At 40.4% G+C, this 23404-nt stretch overlaps 3 protein-coding genes across 4 annotated transcripts in view; 1 reads left to right on the top strand and 2 right to left on the bottom strand.

The window, feature by feature from the left end:
* ppfia2 (PTPRF interacting protein alpha 2) overlaps positions 1-3823 on the top strand; it is a 50526-nt gene extending 46703 nt beyond the window's left edge. For both annotated transcript variants that reach the window (XM_010797642.1, XM_010797641.1), the window contains 2 exons: positions 738-828; positions 2976-3823. In XM_010797642.1, coding sequence (XP_010795944.1) covers positions 738-796 — 59 coding nt within the window. In that variant the 3' untranslated portion in view covers positions 797-828; positions 2976-3823. The remainder of the gene's footprint in view (positions 1-737; positions 829-2975) is intronic.
* On the bottom strand, positions 3143-15210 carry LOC104968088 (acyl-CoA synthetase short-chain family member 3, mitochondrial-like). Its single transcript, XM_010797648.1, has 10 exons — positions 15168-15210; positions 13215-13330; positions 11354-11573; positions 7882-7977; positions 7588-7651; positions 6329-6410; positions 5378-5500; positions 5200-5299; positions 4834-5009; positions 3143-4409 (listed from the first exon to the last, which is right to left on the bottom strand). Exons 1-10 carry the CDS (start codon positions 15208-15210, stop codon positions 4326-4328), a joined length of 1104 nt encoding a protein of 367 aa, XP_010795950.1. The 3' UTR covers positions 3143-4325.
* A 2406-nt stretch (positions 15211-17616) lies between these two features.
* Positions 17617-23404, bottom strand: part of LOC104968086 (mannosyl-oligosaccharide 1,2-alpha-mannosidase IB-like) — a 52756-nt gene continuing 46968 nt past the window's right edge. Inside the window, exon 6 of the mRNA XM_010797647.1 lies at positions 17617-17700. Coding sequence (XP_010795949.1) covers positions 17617-17700 — 84 coding nt within the window. The remainder of the gene's footprint in view (positions 17701-23404) is intronic.

Genomic DNA, 23404 nt, shown 5'->3' with positions numbered 1-23404 from the left:
CCCTGTCCCCCAGTCTCTATCTCTGTGCTCCCCGGTCTGTCACGTCCACAAAACACTCAAAGTCTTGTTGCTGCTGTTATCCACTCAAAATGAAGACCCCCTTTCTTTGAGTGCGTGATACAGGGCCTCCTCCTCTGAGGGCGATACAACAAGTGGTCTCAATGTGTGAGAAAGGTGCCTTTGAGGGTGGTGGTCTAGTGGAGGAATGTTTCCTCCTCTCTCAATCTTTAGAGTGGTGCAGTGATGACGTTTGAAAACATTTCAATTGTTCATTTAATTTCCGAATCCTTCAAAAAATAAGATCTGTGGCAAACACACGCTTATGATCCTTACACATGCTGATCATCAGGATAAACTTCCCAAATGAACACCACTTTATAAGCTATCATTAGGCTATAAACCACACTATGCTAAGCTAAAGGCGGCTAATGTTCAACGTGATGAGGTTTAGTTTCATTTAGCCACTTGTAACAGTAGCAACCGCCATGACACATGGAGGCGTTGACATTCACGGGTGAGTTATTTACTGATGTATTTAAGCTTGTGTTAACCACAGATCTTACTTAAGACATCTAACCAAATTCACATTCCAAAAATGTTGAATTTGAGGCAAGGGATTCCAGAAGTGGTCAAATGCTGACTCAATCCCAGTTTTGACTCATTCCTGCACCACCACTGTATAAGGAGTATGCTCTAACATGTAGACTCAAAGCGTTTTCTCCCCCCCCCCCCCACAGTGGGATCGGCCACGGTGCAGCGGATGGACACCTCCACGGTGAGAACCTACTCCTGCTGAGAGGAGGAAGAGAGGCCCCTAAACTGTACGCTGTATGTAACACAACACAGACTCTCGCTCTGTTAAATGCTCTCCTCAGAAGTACTAGATGAAAGAGAAGAAGGCCAATTGTTTCCCAAAGATAAGACCTCATCACGGCTCCCTGGCAAAATCATAGCACCAGCGTCACCAGCCGTGATAGCAGCTCGGCTAGCAGCGGTCCTTTTCTGATGCCTGTCCAAAAAAGATGAGTCAGTCACGGCCCAAGCTTTAGATCTGCTTCAAATCCATGCCGTTCCTTCGGTACCTTACACAGAGACTCGTTAACAAAGGTTATGAGTTCAGTCTCCTAAAAATAGGCCCAGTGAGATTTATCCAGACTTTTCACATTACAAAGGGAGCTTGCCCTAGATTCATTTGTAATGGTCCACTTTGTACAGCCAGGTGCAGTGGAAATGTGACATCTCACGCAGGTATTTGCTTTAATTTGCTGCACTATCTGACTCTGCTGTCTCTCTGCATCTGTAGTGACAACCTGATGCAAAAGGGAACATAAGCTATGTTCAACACCTGCCTCCCCCCTCATTCACTGGCTCATTGTACTCTAAAGTGAGCAGTCAATAGAGATGCTGTGCCCTTTCTGATAAGTGTAAATTAGGTAAAGAATAGCTTTTTTAAAGTTTAGCCACCCAACAAGCATGTTAGCAATGACAACATGTAGAAAGCTACTGATGGAATAGCAAGATAGTATTCCAGAAATGTCATAAGATATAGAGTCCCATCAAAAATATGATACACTTCCATGAAAAATAACATACGTAGACGCTATCAAAAAACAATTGGGAATTCCCCGGGCAGAATATGGCTGTCGTCTTTAACAGGAAAGCCTGACTCCATGGCAACGTTGTCAATCACTTTTCATTAGAGCCCGCCTCATTAGAGACCGCCGCCTCACTGGAGCCCTGTGCTCCTCCCTCTTGATCCAGAATGCCGCAATGGAGAAATCTCTGTGTGAAGAAGTGACCTCCCAAACTCCAGCCAGGAGCATGCTGGGTAGTGGGTACCTGGCCTCAGGTCCTAGCTGGGTTAGCTTAGCTCCCATCTCAACAATACAACTTTTTAGTATCATCGTATAATAATGATATAGTGCTTTGACTGCAGGGTTATTGTATGAGACAGGAGTGTTAGGACAATAAATAACACAACAGCTAAGGGTAGAGATAAAATGTGAAAGCACAGGCAGGGAGAGTTTGTGTGAGTTACATATTCATGACAGTTTTTTGTTTAGTTCCTGGAGAATTTGCTCATTCCTTGAAGCACCCTGCGGGCTGTTTCTAAGGATTTCATCAGCTTAACTACTCCCACAAAGCAAAAAAGAGACCATATAGTGCAACGATTAGTGAGAGCAAAGGGCGTAGTTCTGGTAGAGAACACGTGCGTAGAAAACAAAAACTGATTCTTCTTTCTGCACACAGGAATTTTTACCAGTCAGCCTGGAAATATTTATATTGTTCAGTGCAACATTTGAATAGAGGCCCCATAAAACATATTCTAGTATGATTTCCTCACTTCCTTCATTTCGTACACTTTTTAAGATTGTTTGCAAAACATTCATACAGTATTTACTTAAAAGTTTAGAAAATCACAGTTCCTTCAGAGGTTACTTAGCACTCACTGTTGAGAATTACAATATGTTGCTAATGCTAGTGCTTCCAAAGTCACCTTCAAAGCTGTAATAGTAGTATGTTGAAACACATAATTGAAAGTCATAACATTTTTAATAAACTGATCATTGTATCGTTTGTCATAAAAGATAATGTTTAATAATAAAGTTCTAGCAAAGTATGTGGAACAAATCCCCAAATGATGTCTAGAAAAAATATTTTAAAGTAAATAAATGTCATAGTATAGTTTGCTAAAAAAATGACATTAAAAAGTATAGTATTTCATACAGAAACGAGTCAAAACTCACATTCCATACTGCTCAAAAAATATAGTAGCATTTTAATATCTTACTTCAATTTACAATCGAATTACCTTCTAAGCTATACGCCATAATGAGCTACAATAACAGGACACTTAATTGACATAATACAGATTTCAAATCGGATTCTTGGAATGGTATAATTTAGGATTTTCTTTTTAAATCACACCAACTCACCAGAACCTCGTTGAAAACTCCACACTGTCCCCCCCTCAGGTACAGTTCTGATCGGAGGTGAACCAGTGGAGCTGCTGGACGGGCCAACATGCCGAGGAACAAACTCTCTGACGACACGCACTGCCAAGAAGCCCTGCTCCCCTCTCTGTCTTCCCCGCCCCCTCCCCCTCCCTATAACGTGGGCACCAGATGCCGGTGCTAAACTGTCCCGCAGGCTGCTCCGTTGTCACCGTTTCTACCTTTTACATGTACAGTAACTTGTCGAAGCATAACGTACTGTGTATTTCTTCTACAGGAGATGTGTAGGTTATCTGTAAATAAATGCCATTTTTTAAATATATATATACACACATCTATGTATAAAAAAAGATATTCAGAGTTTGTGCAAAAAAACGTCCCTGCCACCTCATTTAGTGGACCATAGATTAATATATGCTGCTCTTTTAAATGTGTTCATATTACCCCGCCCTCTTAGATCATTTTGTACATATGGTTTTATTTTTTCATTGTGCTGCTGATGATGAAACATTGAGAGGATGGATGTGAAAACCTGCCCTCTAGTGGTGCACAAAAACCACTCTGAGCCCCATTTCTGACACCAACAACACTTCACTCTGCTTTTTATGCACTTGCTGTCATAAAAAGGAGCATTTTAAGAGAACATGACAAGCACTTTGATACAACCGCATCAACTCAACAGACTTTTAGTAGCCAAGGAAAAAACAAGAGCTCCGAAGTTGCACAAAACTTCATCTCAGAGAACAAAAGAGAAAAGCAGGACGTCATTCATAGAACCTGTCACTTGTTGTACTGTATGTTTTGTCGGGCGATACATTAACACACTCTGGCCTTCTCCCCCCCCCCTCCCCTCAGACATTACGTTAACATAGGAAATAACTGAAAGACAGACTGCTTTAGCTCATAGTGTGCGTAGAGTGTATATGACTGTTGCTTGCTGTGACTTACATCGGTGTAACTGTTGACTCTTTGTTTCTGTCAGAGTTCTCAGGGCAACCTATTGTACGGCCCTGTTTTCTGTCTTTTAGTTATCTCTGATGGACCACTCGGAACAAAAAGTCTCACGCTTTTGATTTGTTTTTTTACATCTTCAATTTGCACGAACGATGAATCATTTTATTTTGTGTCCATTCTTTTTTATTTATTACTTCTTGTACTTTGTCAAAACTAAGTGGTGAGCAAGCAAATTTTCATTGTCAATAAAAGAAAAACTACTGTCAGTGAGTTTATTAATTTGTACAAACAGTTGCCATAGTGTCTCTACTTGTTAATTATGGAAACCTAAGGCAGTACGGTTTCAAGTTCTTCATGGAGTTGGCACATTTATCTAAGGTTTAGATGGTAAAACTTACAGTACATTAAAAGATGAGTTCAGGCTCCGCGAGGTTTCAGCCATTTTTCTAACTGACTCTCGATATCTTTGAACACTCCTGGGTCCTCGATTGTTGGAGTGATCTGTTGGAAAATGTGACATTTTTCAGACAAGGTAGGTTGGATTGTTGCCAAAGAAACCTTGCGTTTACATCTGTAAACAACTACGAACTAATTTCTTAGTGTGTCATCCACTTCTCTCTTGAGCAACTTATCAGCAAAAACTGAGATGGTAACTACTGTATGAGGAGAAATCCCAAACGAGCCCTCAGCTCTACTTAATGAGTTCAGCACCTGCTATTGCACCATCATTACTCAAATTCAGAATTATTAGAATAAACTGCTGTCCCCTGAGCAGCTGTGAAACTCTACACACGGGACGAAAACAAGAGAAGAAAGATGAACCATTAAAAGATCCCCTCAGTTTTGTTCTCCGACTGTAATTAACTTTCAAAACTATTAGTGATGGAGAATAAAGCACAGAATGTTTCTTTGAGGATTGTCATACCTTGTACGGCTTGCCATTGACCAGGTTGGCTAAAGAGGAGCGAGGGATCTTTCCAGAGCGCGTCTTCGGCAATCCTCGGACAAAGAGCACTTTCTTGAAGGCGGCCACTGGTCCGATGGTGTCTCTCACCAGCTTCACCATCTCAGCTACGATCTCCTCCTTATTTTTCTGCACACCTGAAACAAACAGCCCATGGAGTGATAACCTAGGATTTCAATTCAGATATGTTTTATTTTGTTGCCAGGATTGTAGATTATGAAGGTAAAAAGTGTGGTACTGTATTACCAAAATAAAGAAATAAACATATGTGATCAAATTCAGGTACTACTTCATGTATTTCTATACGTTACATCTGTCATGCCTCACCGTTCTTGAGTACACACAGGGCCAGTGGAACGACACCCTTCAGAGGGTCCTCCAGACCCACCACAGCGCAGTCCCCCACCGCAGGGTGCTGCAGCACTGACTGAAAAACATACACATATATATTAAAATACTACAATAGAAAATATTTGTGTTGCCTCCTCAGTAAGCTTTCTCCTACCTCCTCCAATGCTCCAGCTGATAGCCTGTGGCCAGCTACGTTGATGACATCATCAGACCGGGACATGATGTAAAGGAAACCCTCCTCATCTACATAGCCTGCATCCATGGTGTCATAGTAACCCTGATGGTGGGACAGATATGAATAAGATAAATGCAAGATAGAAAGGTGAAAACTGTGAGAAATGATATAGTGATATAATCAGGGTAAACATTTTTTTTAGTATGGTACAAATATCAGAAAAAACAACAGAGTAATGTATATCGAAACATTTGAGAAAATACGACAAAGGTTATATAAAAAATAAATACATAATATAGTATGTCTAATTTCATGTCATTAAGAAGTTTGTCGAAAATGTGAGAAAAATTCAAGAAAAAATGACATAGTAAGGTATGTCGAAAAAAATACATTATACATAGAATATGTTGAAAATATCAGAAAAATAAAATAGTATTTAACATTTCAGAAAATCAACAAAGTATATATGTGTAGGAAATATCAGGAAAAACGATGTGATTTTCTTCTTGAAAACCTCATAACATTAAAAAACATTAAATTGTTATAGCGTACTAATATCATCCATGGCGGAGGTACACAAACAAAAAAATAAAAAAAAGGAATGTTGACATTTCTCTTCAGGATTACGTCGGTTTTGGAGCAGGTCATTAGATACAATTTCACCAAACCACAACAAATCTTAATCAATTTGAATTTATGAGGTCTTTCTATGGGGGAAAAGTCACACGACCCTTTTATAAAACATTTGAACACTAGAGGGCCCCCTTCTTCCACAACTGACCACAACCCACTCTACTGCATTAGTATTTCAGTGTTGTAGATAAAGGGATTGAACAGAACTTCAAACACCATTGTTCCAAATCAAATGAGACGCACATTATCCAATGAACAATAAACATCACTATTTAAGGAATTTAATTATTGTCATACCGGGAACTTAGTGAAGTAGAGCTCCTTGAACAGATCATGGTTCTGCCACAGGGACAATGCTGCACCGGGTGGTAAAGGTAGTCTGGAGGAAAAAGGGGTTTCAATTCCTTTTTAATGTATTGCTTGTGCCATGACATTCACACAATAACAAAGGCAGGCATGCAAGACTTATACATTACTTGTAGCTTGACACTAAGCATCACTTACTTTATTAAAATGACTATCTACTTGAATGTTTGCATAAAGAGCTTAGATTTTACCCAAAAAAAGAATAGATAATTGTCCAGGGATACAGATAGTCTATACTAGGCTTCCCCTTGCCTGACACACACTTATACATGGCACACAAACACACACTCATGGTGAATTAATAGAGATAGGTTACTCAGTCTTTGTTTATTGAGAGACTAGCAAAAATCCCCCTTCTTGACCAAGATGATCCCATTTCCCATGTTGGAACTCTCATGCCTCTGCAAGGACAATATGAAATCACAGCGAAGATCTTATTTCCTGTGTCCATTTGCTGCTTAAAGAGGATTTTTTTTAAAAGCGACCCTATCCTACAGTATGTTTACGAAGGCAGTCAAACTCTTGTATGAATATTTAGCATCATAAACTTATAAACTAATGTTGGAGTTTTGCTGCCTGCTTTTCATTTGATGAGTCACTGCTGAGTGCTTCCTACGCACACAAGCTAAACAAAGCAACATTATATAATTAAAGAACTAATTAAAACACATTTTGACTTGACACTCAAGCTTCAAAGGCACATTGCAACAACCTCACTGTGTAAATATTTAATATGATTTGCCATACAGTAACACAGCAGTTACTGTTTCCAGCTCTACCTGTGCTTATCTCTGTATGCATTGCACATGTGAACTGCTTGGAAATCCCCTGTGTTGGCAGTGAGTCAATACCAGCGGTTACCAATAACAGGGAAATGGAGCTGGAGAGTGATAACAGGTAGGTAGCACAAAGGGCTAAGGGCCTGCAGCTAGAGCTTTTGATCAGGTCTAATTTGCACAGGCAGCTCTTTTACATAACCAGACAAACACCTTTCATTCTTTAGCCTGGCAACAGTTTATTTGGAGTCAGATACAAGCTGCCTGACAGTGAATTATTTAGATTCATGAGTAAAAGATTGGAGTTTACATTTGATAAGGGCATGCAAAATGCTTTGATGTCACATTTCAAAAGTGTTTGCGTGTGAAAGGTAAAGCAGTGACTAAGCTGCTGAGCAAATTCACTCGGCTTACCCCACCACAATATTTCCCAGGGTTCTTGGCTTCACCTCCTGCATGTCATCATCGATCACTGTGACTAGTGGAAATGAAAAGGCATGCAATTCATATTCAGAGGAGGTGTATCACCCACTGGAGAGGCAGAAATATTAAATGATCTGCAGAGAATGACAAGCGGTTTTTCTAATTGTATCCATTTCAGTTTAGTTTATCCGTTACTTGTTATTAAGGGGAAGCAATTCTGACTTTAAAATCATGACCAGTATGTTAAATGTAGAATGTAGATGAGATGTGGATTCTGACTCTTACCATTGTAACCTGGAACTGGTTTTCCAGCCTGACCTGCAGGTGGCGTGAGAGAGTTTCCCAGACCGATGCACGAGGAGGTGATCGCAGAGCCAGTTTCTGATGAGAGAAATGGGAAAAAGTCATGGATGAAGACTCATATATTTGTGGGAGGACGCATACAGTTTTACTCAAAGCACAAACAAATCTGGGTCTGTGGTGTAAAGCAAAGTTTGACACAACTTAGTTTCAGGATTTTCTGCTTACTATGCAAATGTTAAACCTTCCTGGTCAAAAGAGTGTGTGTGGTCGTGGCCTGCATTGCTTCTGACAGCAGCTTTAACCTACATTATGCAGAACTATGACAGCTCCTATGGGCCCTCCTCTACTACACCACCCAACTGTGCTCTACATACAGCAGAGGCTTCTGTCAGAGCTGCTGGCCCACCCAGAGCATGATTAACCCAATCGATCCAGCTCTGTAAGCAAGATTATATCAGAAATCTCACAGCAGCAGATATCAGCATCTGCCTTCTATGACGAAATTTGAAAACACTGTCTGACTAAATCAACTGTCAGTTTCTCAATGTAATAAATACTAAAACAGAGATTCAGCTGAATGCTTCCATCTGTTTGTCATGTGTTCCTTCTGTTCAGTTAAGAGTTGTTCTCAGTTTCTCACAACAGGTGACAGACATCACAAAATAACCTTCAACAGAATGATTTCCATAATATCTCTCCAATACATTTGCATGCTATTGTACATCTGACTGTTTACTTATGTGGTTCCAATCTCTAAAAGGCACAAAGGGAAATATTCACGCTTAAGACAGGACTGGGAGCTTCATTAGTTGTTTAATTAAAACATTGAATCAGATATGTGACATTTCACAAACCAGCTGTATGGCTTTTTGACACTAACACAGTTAAGAAACAAACTGCAGCTAAATTACCTCATGTGCTGCCATTTCTATCTTCATCAAAATGCAAATGTATGCACAAGCTGATCCAGAAGGTAATCAGATCATCCTCTCTATATGATGTTTATGTCATGTATAGCTCTTGAGTTATTGTGGGAACGAATGTCTTGGCATTTTATCCTGTTAATATGCAAATTAATGCAGCACCGTGCTCTATACCTGCATCAGATCAGTTACTGCACAGAGGGGAAGGAGGGGGATATACATTTTCAATCATGTATTGTTCTAAAGTATGCAGTCAGTTACTGACAGCAGAAGTTACTTGCTGTCGGAGAGGGCAAAGGCCAATGGCGAAACATTCAAGCTAGCAGGACAGATGACAGCTCGGTTGATACGATGGTGATGTGAAAACAAATATTTGAGACTCCTTATTAAACCATGGCGGAGAGATAAAGCAACAAAGGACTTCTGCAGGGTTACATACCTGTCAGCACCAAACAGAAGGACCCAGCTGCAGTATGAAACTAGACCGCGTAATTACTTAGAAAAAGAGACAACATTTTATCTCTAGTTAAAGGGTCTCTGTGCAGTTAGTTGGAAAACAAAGTTTCTATTTACATTCAGTGTTGCTCAACTAAATGTCTGTATCCTTGAGGTAAAACCAACATGCATTTCCTACAATCATACAACTATATTGAAGTGCATTTATTACATTCATCTCGTTTTTGTACCTGTCAATCAATGGAATATTGCAACACATTGGCAGGACTGTCTATCGCCTCACCTGCATGCCCTACAGGTACAATATGTGTACTACTTGTTAAAAACTACAACTGGATAACTTTAAGTTGCAACATACAGAGATTGTCAGATTTAAGGATATATTGGACAGGAAGCTTTCTGGGGCAAAGAAAGATCAGGATGTTCAGATTATGAAGTAAGTCTAAGGTAAGATTGTTAGGATCTGTAAGACATCGGGTCAACTTGTACTTGGACTAAATCATCTCCAGCATCTTGTTAAAGTACCAGTTCTATCAATTCAAACATACTGCCTATACCAGGGGTCCCCAACCCCCGGTCCGCGGAACGGTACCGGGCCGCGGAGGTGTTACTGCCGGGCCACAAAATAGCTGTGAGTTTATCGTAATATTTGCAGAATTATAAATATATAAAAATATTTTATCAAAAAAATTCAATTTATTTTAATTTTATTTTATACCAGTCATATTATTTCATCCAAAACATACACAATAAATCAAAATTGGTTAGCATAAGGTCTCAGCCTCTCGTGCGCAGAGAAAGTTACAGGTGGTGCGCCAATAGGAAGTGGAGCAAACAGGAGACAACCGTTTAATCGCAGACTGTTATGTTTGTGGGGGAATGGCAGTACATACATTATTTTAGATATATTTCGAACTCGGACTTCATTTTAAGGACATTGCGGCCAGGGGTGTAGAGCTATTTTTTTATTTGTAAAGCCTCTTTCACTTCATGAAATGGCTGCAGCATCAGGAGGCAGCCTCTGAGAAGTGCAGCACCAGCGCGTACACACCGCCTTCACTGTGTTCCCCACTGCAGGCTGCTACGTTTCAACCACACACACCTCTACACACACACACATCGAACGGCCGGATTATTCCCCCTATTACTCGTTGTATGAAGGAAATGTCCGGTCACAAAGGCGCATGATGTGTGTGTTGTGCTCTGCTCAGCTCCGCTGTGTGTGTGTATGTTCGGTGTGTTTGTGTGTGTCCAACAACGGCATTTGTTTTCAAATACTATGAACAGTAATTTACACACATCTGGCCAACTCCATAGGTATGTGGGTGTTCCCAAAATAAATTTAATCTTAATCTCGATGTAGTGCTAAATGCTTTCGGAGTGCACCGGAACGAACGCCCCGGTATGACGTTATGGCTGGCAAACAAGCCCAGGGGTCTCACTGACATTTCAGTTATATCAATATGTGTACAGTGGTCCTAATTTGTTTTAATTGTATCCTGGTTTTAAACTATGTTAATATGTTTTGGATGCATATTGTTCTATTATTTGTTCAGGCTACTGGCACTGTTGCCACCTATATTAGGCTATATTATATTAAATATTATATTAATATTTGTAAAGCGGTCCAAATTTGTTGTTTTAATTGTATCCTGGTTTTAAACGTTGTTAATATGTTTTGGATGCATATTGGTATTTCTTCAGGCTGTTAATAGAATTTGCCTCTGTTGCCACCTGCTGGTGAGTAAATATTCAAATCAGTTAAAATTGACAACCGGTCCGCGATTTTTTTTTAATGTATCTGCCGGTCCTTGGCACAATAAAGGTTGGGAACCCCTGGTCTAGACCAGTGCTTCTCAAAGTGTGGTCCTGGTGCCCCCTAGTGGTCCGTGAGTATATTGGTAAAATACATTTAAGTTTTCCGCACTCTCGCAGGAATATTTCCGCGAGTGTTTTTTTATTGGTTAAGTGGTCCTTGGTATGAAACAGTTTGAGAAACACTGCTCTAGACACAAATCTTTACTTTGCTGACATGGCAGTTGTATTCATATTAAGAGTACGTGTGTGTTCCTCACCTGTCCGGTCGTAGGACTCGTGGCAGGTGTGAGCGATCTCGGCTCCGAGCTGCAGGTAGTGTCCGGCTTTATCGTCAGGCGAGCCGTCGGCGCCCAAAGCAAACATGCCGCCGGCAAAGCACGCCAGGTGCCCCATCTTCCTCTCCAGGTGGCCGTTCTTCCACTCGCCGATAAACGTCAGACCGCCGTTGGATTTGCGTATCAGGTGCCGCTCGATAGCCTTCAGGAAAAGAGTGTGTGTGAACGAGATAGAAGGAGAGTTATGCAGTTAGAGTGTGGATTTGAGTCAAAGTCAACTTTATTGTCAATCTTTCAGTTTGTGTGTACAGACAGAGAGATAGAAATACCGTTTCCCACCATCCAGAATACAAATATGTATAAACATATGTATAATCCTATATACTGTATACACAATCAACAGACACATTTATACATATGCACACATTAAGATAAAAACCCCAAAATCAATATATACAAAATAACAGTCACTTCAATATCTTTGGGAATGTACATTAATGCAAGAAGTTATGCAGTTAGAGCGTGGACTTTTGGGCTGATAAGGTCAGAAAACGTTGAATGAAGCAGTACAAATTAGGGGAAAATGTGGACAGACGTGGATTATAATGTCCATACAGTGTGTGTGTGTAATTATATGCATGTAGTGATTAAAATATCAGGATGACAAATTAATAATTATGGTCAAAAAGTGATAGACAGTTTTTATTATAGTTGGAATGTGGATGAAGGTTATCAATGCAATATTAAAGGAATGTGTGTGTGTGTGTGTGTGCGTGTGCGTGTGCGTGTGCGTGTGAATGTTTCAATTGGGTAAAGTTGTGTGAATGAGGCATTGGCATTGAGAGCAGGTGTATGTGGGTGTTGGGGGGGGGTCGAACAGGACACAATGGTGAGTGTAGAATTTGAAATACAGACATCTCTCAGCCCTCGCTCTGCAGCATCTGCTCTGCTCGCTCGGTGACAGATTTAATGATTGACAGACACATCTTCAGCCGACACACAACATCTGCCCTCTGCTAAATCCACTCTCACTTTACTTGAAAAACAAAAGCATCTGTCTTTTGTCGTGATGGGCTCCGATCACTATGAGGAGGGAGTGAATTAAATGTTCTTAAATCAATGTCGGTCATTTAAAAAAGGATAACTGGTAAAACATAGAAGTCATAGTGGCTGCTTTTCTTGCTTAAAAAGGTGTCAGAATTGTATCTGGAGCTACACATGTGAGTCTATGCAGACAACAGCTGGGCCTGGTTTGATGGCTTTAAAATCTTTTTGTCCTTCTAATAAAAATGAAAAATGTCTGTCCTCTTTATATCTGTCTGTTGCCATATGTATATCTGTTACTATCTGTATGTTCAGTTGCTGTTTTGATAAGTGTACATCTGTTGTGCAGCAGCTGTTAAAACAAATACTCCCTTGGCACGATACAATCTGAATATATATTTCAAAAAACTATGCATTGAGCGTGAAATTAGATGTTGACCTTCATATCCAAAGTGCTGCATACAAACATACTATATGTGTGTGTGGAATCATTTCCCGAAGGACAGTTTATTTCTCCCTGTGGCGTTCTGATAGGAAGCTGAGTGAAAGGTAATTAAATAATGAGTTTGTCTTCACCCTCTTTCTGCGTTCTGAGTGTTTTGAAGTTTTTTTTTATATGCAGTGCTGCAAGAATAAAAGGATGCAAATGGTGTTGAGCTGCGCAAAGAAAGTGATGAGTTTCTTAAAATATATAAATAAATTATTTTTGTTTTCCTGAGATTATGCACAATGTGTCTCTTTGTTCTGTAGAAATAATTGTAAAACATAACACACACACACACACATCTCTTCAATGTACCTCAATGGCTTCATCGTAGGTTTTGCGGGCTTCTGTGTCGGTCTTGTCGGACATGAGCCATGCCTTCAGCAGGTACTCGTAGAAACTGTCCCCAAGTCCTCCAACTGAGGTGTGATCTGGAGAGAGGAAAGAGAAGAAAGGGTTAAATATGCAGAGAGGAGGAACCAGCGAGAGACAGAAAAAGAGAGAAAGTTAAAGTGCATTATTGTTTCTTCATATTTGCCTGAAAGTCATTGGCAGAGGGCGACATATGGCTTCAAAAGCATCTATCCAAACCCTGGGTAGTTACGACAAAAACAATATATTGGCAGCGGTCTCACATCTCATTTCCAGTTTTTGTTTACTGTGTCCCTGGTGTGCTCACATTTCCATGTCCCCAAACGTCCTGATGAAAGTTTACTCAGCTTTCATGGCTGTCCGAATTTGCCGGACGCCCCGTAGAGAGGAAGGCACACAGCCAACACTGTTTCTGATCAGACTATCAAATAAAAAAAAATTCCCCAAGGGAGTTAGAACCCAGTTGATCCAACTCTTTGATGACACTTTGGTCAATTTCAGAGGCAATTTCACTGACCTATAAAAGATTTATGGAGAGTGTTAGCAAAGAAAATAATGTTTAGCATATGAGATGTGTTATTGAGTATCATTATAACAGTTCATTATCATTATCATTATAACTGTCAATACTAACGTTTTATGATAATTTTGGCTTAGTGAATGGCAGTTAAAAGACATTGTTGTTGGTTGGCGAATGCAAACAAAAACTACTCTGCATAAAACAATGTACTCAAGTATAATTACCAGTTATACAGTATACTCCAAATATCTGGAACAAACTCCCAGAAACCTGCAGGTCCGCTGCAACTCTTACTACTTTTAAATCCAGGCTGAAGACTTTTCTTTTTAATGACTGATTTTAAATGCCATTTTCTTAATGTCTTTCATTTTTTGTAAAGCACTTTGAATTGCCTTGTGTTGAAAAGTGCTGTATAAAATAAACTTGCCTAGCCTTGCCTATAAAGTATTGGCATCAAAATATACCTAAAATACCGAAGGTGAAAGCACTCATTATGCACAACAGCCCATTTCAAAATAGTAGATATTGAATTGTTTTTATTAATAGCATTAATCTCGCAGCCTCTCGCGCAATTGTGATTTCAGATTTCTAGTTGTTTCTAAAAAATTGACATAAATGAGATTAATATTAACATAATAGTTCTCAAAGACTAGATGTAACATCTCTTTATGATCATATTTGATATCTGATGCTTTGTTTACTACCTAAAGATCTCCCTCTCTGTGTGTGATTAACATGCCTGAAGGCAGAATGGAGTGATGCGCAAACACGGGGAACGAGGAAGACGAAATAAGCAATGAATTATTCAAACCTCACAAACAACCTTGGAGTCATTACTGAGGGCAGATTGTGAGTATGTGTTCATGTTTGTGATTCTCTGAGTTTGTATATTCACTCAGAAAATTACAGGTAGTCAAGGAGCATGAAGGAGACGGTGAGAGACAGCTAGTCAATATTTTTGATACAAGTTTAAATCTGCTCAAAGCTGATATGTAAATACGTACATTTGGTGAGCTCAAATCATTTAGGAGAGCCTAATCAAACAGTTCCTGATACACTTATGTCGGCAATTTAAGAGTGTGTGTGTGTGTGTTATGTAAGGTTTTCAAGGACTCACATCACTGTCATGTTTACATCTTTTATGCAGAGTGTATCCAACATCAGCAGCACAAAAGCACTAAATAATCCCCCTGATCCAAACACGAGCCTAAATAACCTGCAGGCTTAGATGAATGCTTGTATATTTGATCATCCTGAGCGGCATCCGGCAGGTCACCAGTCCTCTGCTCCACGCCAAATGAGCATACTTGGTTGGTGAAATATTGGATGAGATAAGTCTGCTAGCTCAAAGAAAAGCAGCATGGCACCTTGCTCACCATGGCTGTTTGCAGAACTCTTCTCCTCAGTCTGGCTAATCATCGAGAATCAATACCAAATCTTCTTGAAGAAAAAGTCTACTACTGTTTTTTGTCCCCGACCACAGCATGTGTTGAATTTTATTTCCTTTAGGGTTAATACACAGAAGAAAAAGAAGCTTGTACCAGGAAGCTGTAAGAGAGCGTCTGTGCAGAGCCTCGCTCAGGGGAAGCAATAACGGTTCAGACCTGATTACAGCTCTTGGAAGCCGACACAAGTGGCCACAAATGTTTTTACTTCACAGACTCTGGGTTCAATACCAGGTTAATAGCGAGGCGCGCAGAAATCCCAAAGAGATCAGTGAAAAACCATCGGTACTTGAAGAGGAGACATCTTACAGGAGGTTTTTCAGGGCATTTTTATTTTATTTATTCATTTATTGAACAGGGACAGTGCACATTAATGAACATTTCTGTAAATGTGCCAGAGTTAGCCAAGAGGCTATTTTTCATCTGTAGTCCCTGGACAGATTTTAAAAGTCAACCTAACGCATGTTCAACTAGGAGGTGAACCAAGAAAAAGAAAGAAATCTGAGCTGCTTATTTATATGAGCAGCAGAAAACCAGAGCACTGTGCTGAATGCCATTATTATAAGTTCTACTATGGTTAGTCCATTCCTTGCAGAGAGGGAGTATAACCAGCCCTGAGCCACATGGAGCTCATTTTTAAAGATGTATTTATATTCAAGATGTCGATTGCCTGTGACCTTGGTTGGAGAAACTTGGGATCTATAAAAAGTTCAAACCAAGTTTACTTATTTTTCAGGGGTGAAGCTATTTCACCCGAGGACAGACATCTAGTCTCTCTTTGGATTCAGATTGGAAGTCAATACACTTCTGTTCATGTACAGAATAATTCATAAGCAGTGGAGAAAGTGAGTTAATGCGATACAACAAAGTAGGAGTTAGAACACTGTAGCAAATACCATTAACAATTAACTGTTAAAACATTAAATACAAATCAAATAATGATTACCTCGGGGAAAAGAGAGTATTATGTAAAGTCAAAAATTGCAAAAAGAAAATTGTGATTGATGGTTGTATGTTTTTTTCCAAGGCTTATCAACTAATGAGTTTAATTTATGTCTTTTGTTTTCTTTTTATATAAGTGGTTTACTTTTTGTTAACCATTATTATCTTACTAATATGACAACATTATTTTATAAAATGTAAGTTTTCCAGACCAATAACAATACAAACCACACAAAGTCCTGTGTGTTATATTCAATCATAAATTGAGATAATTGTCGTTTGACACATCTGGTATTTTCCTACAAACATCCTGCTCCCTATCACTCTGTCCACATGCCTCTGTAACGGCCCGTCCACACAGCAGCTTTAAAAAAAATCTTCCAACGCTTCTCTGCCCATTCACTTTGAATGGGGTGACGTCACTTTGCCTCGCTTTTCGCCGAACTGCATTGTGGGGAAGCAAAGCGAAGATTTCCAGGATTCAAAAATTGAGCAATGTTCAACTTTTGAAGCTGAGCTGGAAGCGTCAGCCAATCAAATCCCGTTTATGCAAATCTGACAGTGCAAGCGCTAGCCAATCAAACCGCGTGTAAGCTGGGAGAGACATACCGCAGTTCATTTCCTCATATTCCAAACGAGAAATTACGGTAGCAAATCACCCGGTTCTTTACGACCAGAACTATTTACCGGGATACAACCCGGAGGAACCAGGCATGGAGGGAGGTGGCAGAGACAGTGGGTGAAACTGGTAGGTTTTCGCCTGTTTGGGGATTTTATATCCAGTTTACTTCGTTTTAACATTGCTATTGCTTTGTACTGTATGTCGGGGCGGGAGATTCATGTGATTGGTTGTTGGTCGCGTTGCTCGCAAAAAATCCCCAAGCTTTCAGACACGCCCACCTCCAAGATCTTTTTAACGCTGCTGTGTGGAAGGGCCGTAAGGCTGTACATGTTCCCAGACTCCTCGAGTTAAGAGGCTTAAAATAACTAAAATGCTGGGCTCATCTTGCCTTGTCCCACTTTTTCTCTGTGAAGTCTTCAGATCTTCTTTTACCGACTGATCTGTTGCTTGATTTTTACAGTAAAATGGGGTTTTAAAAATCTGAAGCGCTGTCATGCCTGCTTTTTAAACTTAAAACCTGATGTAATAAAAGGGAGCAGAACAGAAATACAAAGTAAGACTAACATCAAAACATTCAACCAGACAAAAAAAACTGCTCTTTCACACAAGACTGTTTTTGATGTTAAAGAGGAACATAAGAAGGCAACACTGATTCAAATAGAATATGAAACAGGAAGTGCTCTCAAGTTGTCTCATCTTTTTTTGTATCTCTTCCCTCGAGCATCTACCCTTTTCTGTTTCTCAGTCACCTCCCACACTGTTTTAACTTAGCATCCTCCCACACACACTCACTCCCTCCTCTCCTCTCCATCAGTTTCAGCCCACCAAAGGATCTGGGTCGTGCACGGAGCGCCTGTCAATCAAAGCGGGGTCTGCTGAGGAGGCGGCTTCAAACACACACTAAACCGCAGACACAAAGACACATGTACACAAGAGGACATCTTCACTGAGTCTCACACACTCTGGTTCAAAACACAGGTCGAGGGCACGAGCTGCTGAGGTAATACTAATAAAGTCTGGGTATGGGAAGGAGTGCAACAGGTTATTTCTATGCAGCACCAAACCCAACAAAGAACAGCAGAGGTCAGCCATGTCTCAGTCCATGTTCATGCATTACAAACGTCTTTTTGACTGACAACAAATCATTATTGACAAATGCTGTTCAGCAGTCAACATGTACTTGGATGCTGCGTAAGGGCTAGTGTGAAGTATTTTGTTATTATTATTTTATAATGTTTTGTTCTATCAGCAAATTCAAAAGTGTGGTGTTTTGCTAACTGACGGCTTTTTTGCCTTTTAAAAAAGAAGCCAATCAATATTTTAAAGAAACCTTTGAATGCTTTTTGGGGTTTTCCCTTTCCTGTAGAGTGTTAGGGTTTGTTTACTTATGTCACTATGTAACTCTTTCGCTTCTATTGGTTAGTGCTCCGAAACATAAGAGGCGGGACATCTCTAAGCAGTTGACCAATCACAACAGAGCCGGCCAGCTAACCAATCGGAGCAGACTGGGCTCTGGTTTCAGACAGAGGGTGGAAAGAGGTGCAGCACCACAGGCAGGCAGTGTGAGGAGAATAAAGAGCTTTTTGAGCATTAGAGCATGGAGACATGTCACAGTAGAGACACTACATACAAATATGAACCTCGACATTTGCATAATATGTTCGCATTAAAGATAATTTGGAATCAGTTTTCCTGACGCAGAGCCAGAAGGAAGTAAAATGTAAGTATTAGTCAAATATATGTGTCAGAGAGATCAAATCAGCTACTGTTTACAAGTTGTTGCAAGTGAGCACCCAACGTGTCAACCACAATGACAGATTAGATAACCAAGTGAAACCACATTTAAAAAAGAGATAGGGATTATCAGGCTACAACAAAACATCCAGTCAACAAAAACAACAATGCAAATTCTGAATTAGACGTATGTTTGTGCCTAAATGAGTGTTGGTGAGAGACAGAGAAAGGAATGACATGTTTACCAACTATATATAAACGTCTGTAAAATTCAGATTGTCGGCGTGTAGGTTAAAAAGAGGGAGTAGATGGTGTGTGTGTGTGTAGGCAGAGGAGTGTGTGGTAATAAGGCTGTCAGTCTCAGCAGGATCTCATTAAGACAGAGACGCTCAGCCTCATTAGTGTGACGTAACTACTGTCAGTGTCCACACACACACACACACACACACACACACACACACTTTTTACATTTACCATACGGCACTTGGACACACAGAGACACACACACACAGAGCAAAGGCCATTGTCCAGATAGGGAAGAGAAAGGGTGGGTGATGACGATTGGGTGGGGTGTTTCCATGGTGACCAGGGGGGAGAGGGGGGTTCGCCTCTTGACCTTCATTGAGGTGAATGAGTATCACTAAGCAGAGGCAAGTAGCTAAATCGAGACAAGAACGAGTGAGAGGAGCGATCAGCGGCCATCATGGCTGTGGGCCGTCGCGAGCTTCAGCGGTCGGTCTGAGGCACTTAGCATTAGCATCAGAAAGACATTATGCTAATAGCATCAAAGGCTGCAGACCCCCGCCTTTGTTTTTCCCGGGCCAACCCAAGGGCACGGAGAGATTTTTACATTTCAAGCCCCTTCCAGCCCTGAACTCCCAAAGCATTTGCATGAAGATGAAATAAAAAGTTGAAAAATGGGACGCATTGCACAAAAAGATGAAGCACGGCAGAGTTTCTAAAGGTTTGTAGTCCATGGAAACTGAGAAGAAAGGTCACAAGAAAGGAGGATAAAACACGAGACACAAATGAGAGTGAAAGATATTAATACGTGTGTCAAGGAGTAGTGAACTTCATACGTTTTTGTCACTGTACAGAAAGGGATGGTATACAATATATCGATTTTTTATCGGCTTATTTCTGTTTTCAGTGGCATTTAGTCATGAACTCCACATAAGAAGACCAAGATATATGCAGGTTTACCGTCATCCATCATTAAACACTAATGCCTTTCAACTTGCTAGCTGCTGCACCGAGATTGTAGGCCAACCCAGAAGTTAGCATCACCTTATTTCACGCAACAAAAAGCCATTCGATTTTGGATGGTTGTTGAATTGATACATAGTGATGTCACTATGTTAGGGCGGTAAACAAAGGAGTCCAATGAAGGCATTTCTTTGCAGACCAAAACTTCAGGAAAGGGAAAACCACAAAAAGCACAATAGGGTCTTTTTAAAGTACCTTACATTTTTACTCATTTAAAATATGCTTTAAGTCAACTTTACTGCATTACATTTTTACCGGGTGTTGATCATATTTTTGACTCAATAGTTTTAGGGCACAAACTAAAGTGCATTAACATGTTAGTATAAAAGCCGCCGAACAGCAATAGCCAAGGACACCCCTTTTCTGGTGATGGACTGTGAGGCCTGTGCATGTGACCGATTATAAATGATAGATACACATGCCTTCCTCGGTGTAGTCTAACTGGAATCAACCTCTCTTAAAGCTCTCTTTCTATAGGTGCAAAAGGTGACATTAGGTAATTAGTAGGCTCTGCAGAGTTAAGTGCTGCATTAAATACATGTATAGTTAGATCAGACAATTATAAATTAATCTGTATTGATAAGCAAAGATAAATGCTGGAAGATTAATTTCTTGATTTATTGATAACTATAAGCATGCTCGTTTGTTTAATGCCTTCCTTTGACCTAAATGTACATTTTCAGGGAGTTGAATTAACTATTTAGAGACTGCGAAGACAACAGATCACCTGACACTACACCAAGACAGCATTACACTGCACTAGTGCCTTTCTTTTGAGAAGACAATTTGTTGAGTGTCCAATTTAATGCACCATGAAATTGGAGACCGGGAGTCTCTTCCCGCAGACAAAATGAAATATCACAGTGTCTGGAGTAGTACAGTGTTTACTCTAGCCAACATGTTATATATGGACTCCCCTGCATTAAAGCCCCCTTCAAGCCTAATAAAGAAGGCGGAAAATAGTCCACCTCCACACGAACCGGGCAGTAAACACCATTCAATTTCTCCCAACTCCTCCATAGGCAGAGACAGATGTCGCAGAAACGTTTTGGTCATTATACAGGACGGAGGAAGGAGACCCAGGTGAGGGAACATGATGTTTCTCTGGGGGTGTCGTGAGCAAGAACAGAAGGTGAAGTCATCCAACACACCTCAGCACTTTATAATGAGATATATCTACAGCACAATACTTCTCCGGTTAGTCAAGCATCACGACACAGAGCCACGCTCGCTGTCAGTGTGACCCTGTGGCAGAAATGTCACAGCGAGCAGACACAATCGCAAACCAGATAAAAACAGCATTTAATTCAATTTCTCAGCCCTCACAATTGGCTGATTATTGGATTGAAAGGGTGCCCTTGACCAGCGCCGCGGTGACTCGCTGCAGGCAGGATGTTCGTCATCCAGAGGAAGAGGAGCGTGGTTAAAGGCAGAGAATAGGCCAGAAATGAAGATAGAATGAATAGAGGTAACTAACACGAGCTAATACATGATGCTCAAGGTGTAACACATGGGAGTTAAAAGAGCAGTTGGTCTCATGCCAAAATGTATTTTTACTTGAGTGTGGGAAAATGACATGTATTGCTACTTGTTGAGTGCTTCATGCTTCGTGCTTCGTGCATCTTGCTGCTGGTGTTCTCGCTCTCTGGGTCTGTTCAGGTTCAACAACCATTTTATATTGGATCCAATCTTCAGGCCCTTGGGTTTGTATTCTCTTGGCTTTTCAGTTCATATCTTTGAATGGATTTGGATGTAATTGTACGATGAGTTTCTTTTGCGCTATGTCTTAATGTATTTCAAAGCACTTTGAATTGCTTTGATATGCTATATAATAAACTTGCCTTGCATTTTAGATCAGCTATTCTTTGATGTGCTTTAAATTGGCTACATTTATATAGTGTTTTTATCTAAAGCATTCAAAAAAACATTAATAATCCTTGAACTGGGTAATACAATTATGAATACAACAGAAAGACATGCATGTTGTTTTTGTGCGGTTCCCGTGCAGTCAACGTGTCGACGTATCCTTGGGCAAGATACTTAACCCTGAGTTGCTCACGATGGCATGGATGAGCAATTGGTACTGCTCTTTATGAATGATTTGTGAAAGGGTGAATGACTTGATTTATGTAAAAGCGCTTTGAGGGGTCGTAAAGACCTGATAAAGCGCTATACAGTATAAGTAGGCTACAGTCCATTTACCATTTCTTATTTCTCTGTACTTGCAATAAGTAGGCTAGACCCTCAAGAAAAACGCGGGCAAAAATCCTTGATTATGCGATTAAACATGCGGGGTTTTTATGTGATTTTATGCGGTGAAATTGCGGGAAGTTGCGAAATATGCAGAAAGTTGCGAACTATGCTAAATATGCGGGGGAAAAGAATAACAATTTTTTTAAATATTGGGCTGTCTTATTTATTCTCTCTCACACACAACCTGCCACTAACGTTAAACCCCTTTACTATTCAATTAAACACATTCAATGTTTATTTATTGTAAAAACAAATACACACACACTTCTCCGCCTCATTCTGTTTTCATTTACTCGTTCGTTATCTGACCAGCTTCAATCTTGCAGGCTACTCACTTCGTTTCTTGTAGCCCTCAAAGGGTTTTGGAGGTTGATGACTCGGTGAACGTGAGTTGAATGGCTTTCTTGTCCACAGCAGCAGAAAGCATTTTCCAATGTTTGAATGAATCAAGGTGGGTCGGCACCGTCGATTTTCTCTTATGCTCCAACATACAGTTGCACGGGGTGCAGAATAGTTTCCCCCCACTTTTTGCCCGGTCTTTAGTAGAAATGTTCGTCGGTAAATGAGATGGATTAGATTTTTTCATCTTGGTGTTTTCTCTATCGTGTGAGCTCCACACGTTCACTCTATACAGTGTTGTTTACATTCTGTGATGCGCGAGCTGATGACATCACGTCAAGACGAGTTAACTTTTTTTTCTTCTCAACTTTGTGTGGAAAAATGCGGGGATTATGCGGCCTTTTGATAAAAGAAATTATTACCATGCTTTGAATTAAAAATAATTGTGCTATTTGTACATTTTAGCATGAAAATGTGTTCCATAGGGTCTGACTATTTGACATTTGGAGAATGAAGCTTCATTTTTTTTTTATAGAAAATTGTCTTGGGCGTATCAAATGTCAAGCGGGTGGTATTTCGGGCGCGGAGAAAGTGGTCAAACACCCATATCCCTTTTAAAAGCAAGGAATGGAAAAGCAAGATTTCAACATGCCACAGAAATGATGGTTTAAAGTTCAACCCGACGCGTGACCCGCGGGGATCTGAGTGACAGATGCAAGGCATGACTAAAAACGGAAAGAGGGAAACAAAGGTAAAAAAAAACGTGGACTATTTTTGATGAACCCCGGGTATTTGGCATCTGAGACCTCCCCCCTCCCCACAATAAAAGGTGGAGGAGTCCTCACCAAGAGCCACCGCTGAGCGTGGAATCGGGACAAGTGTGAGGAAATCCTCAGGGAAGAGGACGGTGTCCTAGGGATGAGGGGTGGTCTGTGTATTGACCTCTTTTTCACTGCAGTAGATCAGCAAAACCAGTCATACAGGGCTCATCCCCTCCTCTGTCCCAGAGGAG

The sequence above is a fragment of the Notothenia coriiceps genome, unplaced genomic scaffold (genome assembly GCF_000735185.1).
Source record: "Notothenia coriiceps isolate Sejong01 unplaced genomic scaffold, NC01 NC01_scaffold00038211, whole genome shotgun sequence".
Taxonomy (NCBI): Eukaryota; Metazoa; Chordata; class Actinopteri; order Perciformes; family Nototheniidae; genus Notothenia; species Notothenia coriiceps.
The sequence above is the reverse complement of the archived record's forward strand: the minus strand, read 5'-3'. Positions and strand labels throughout refer to the sequence as shown.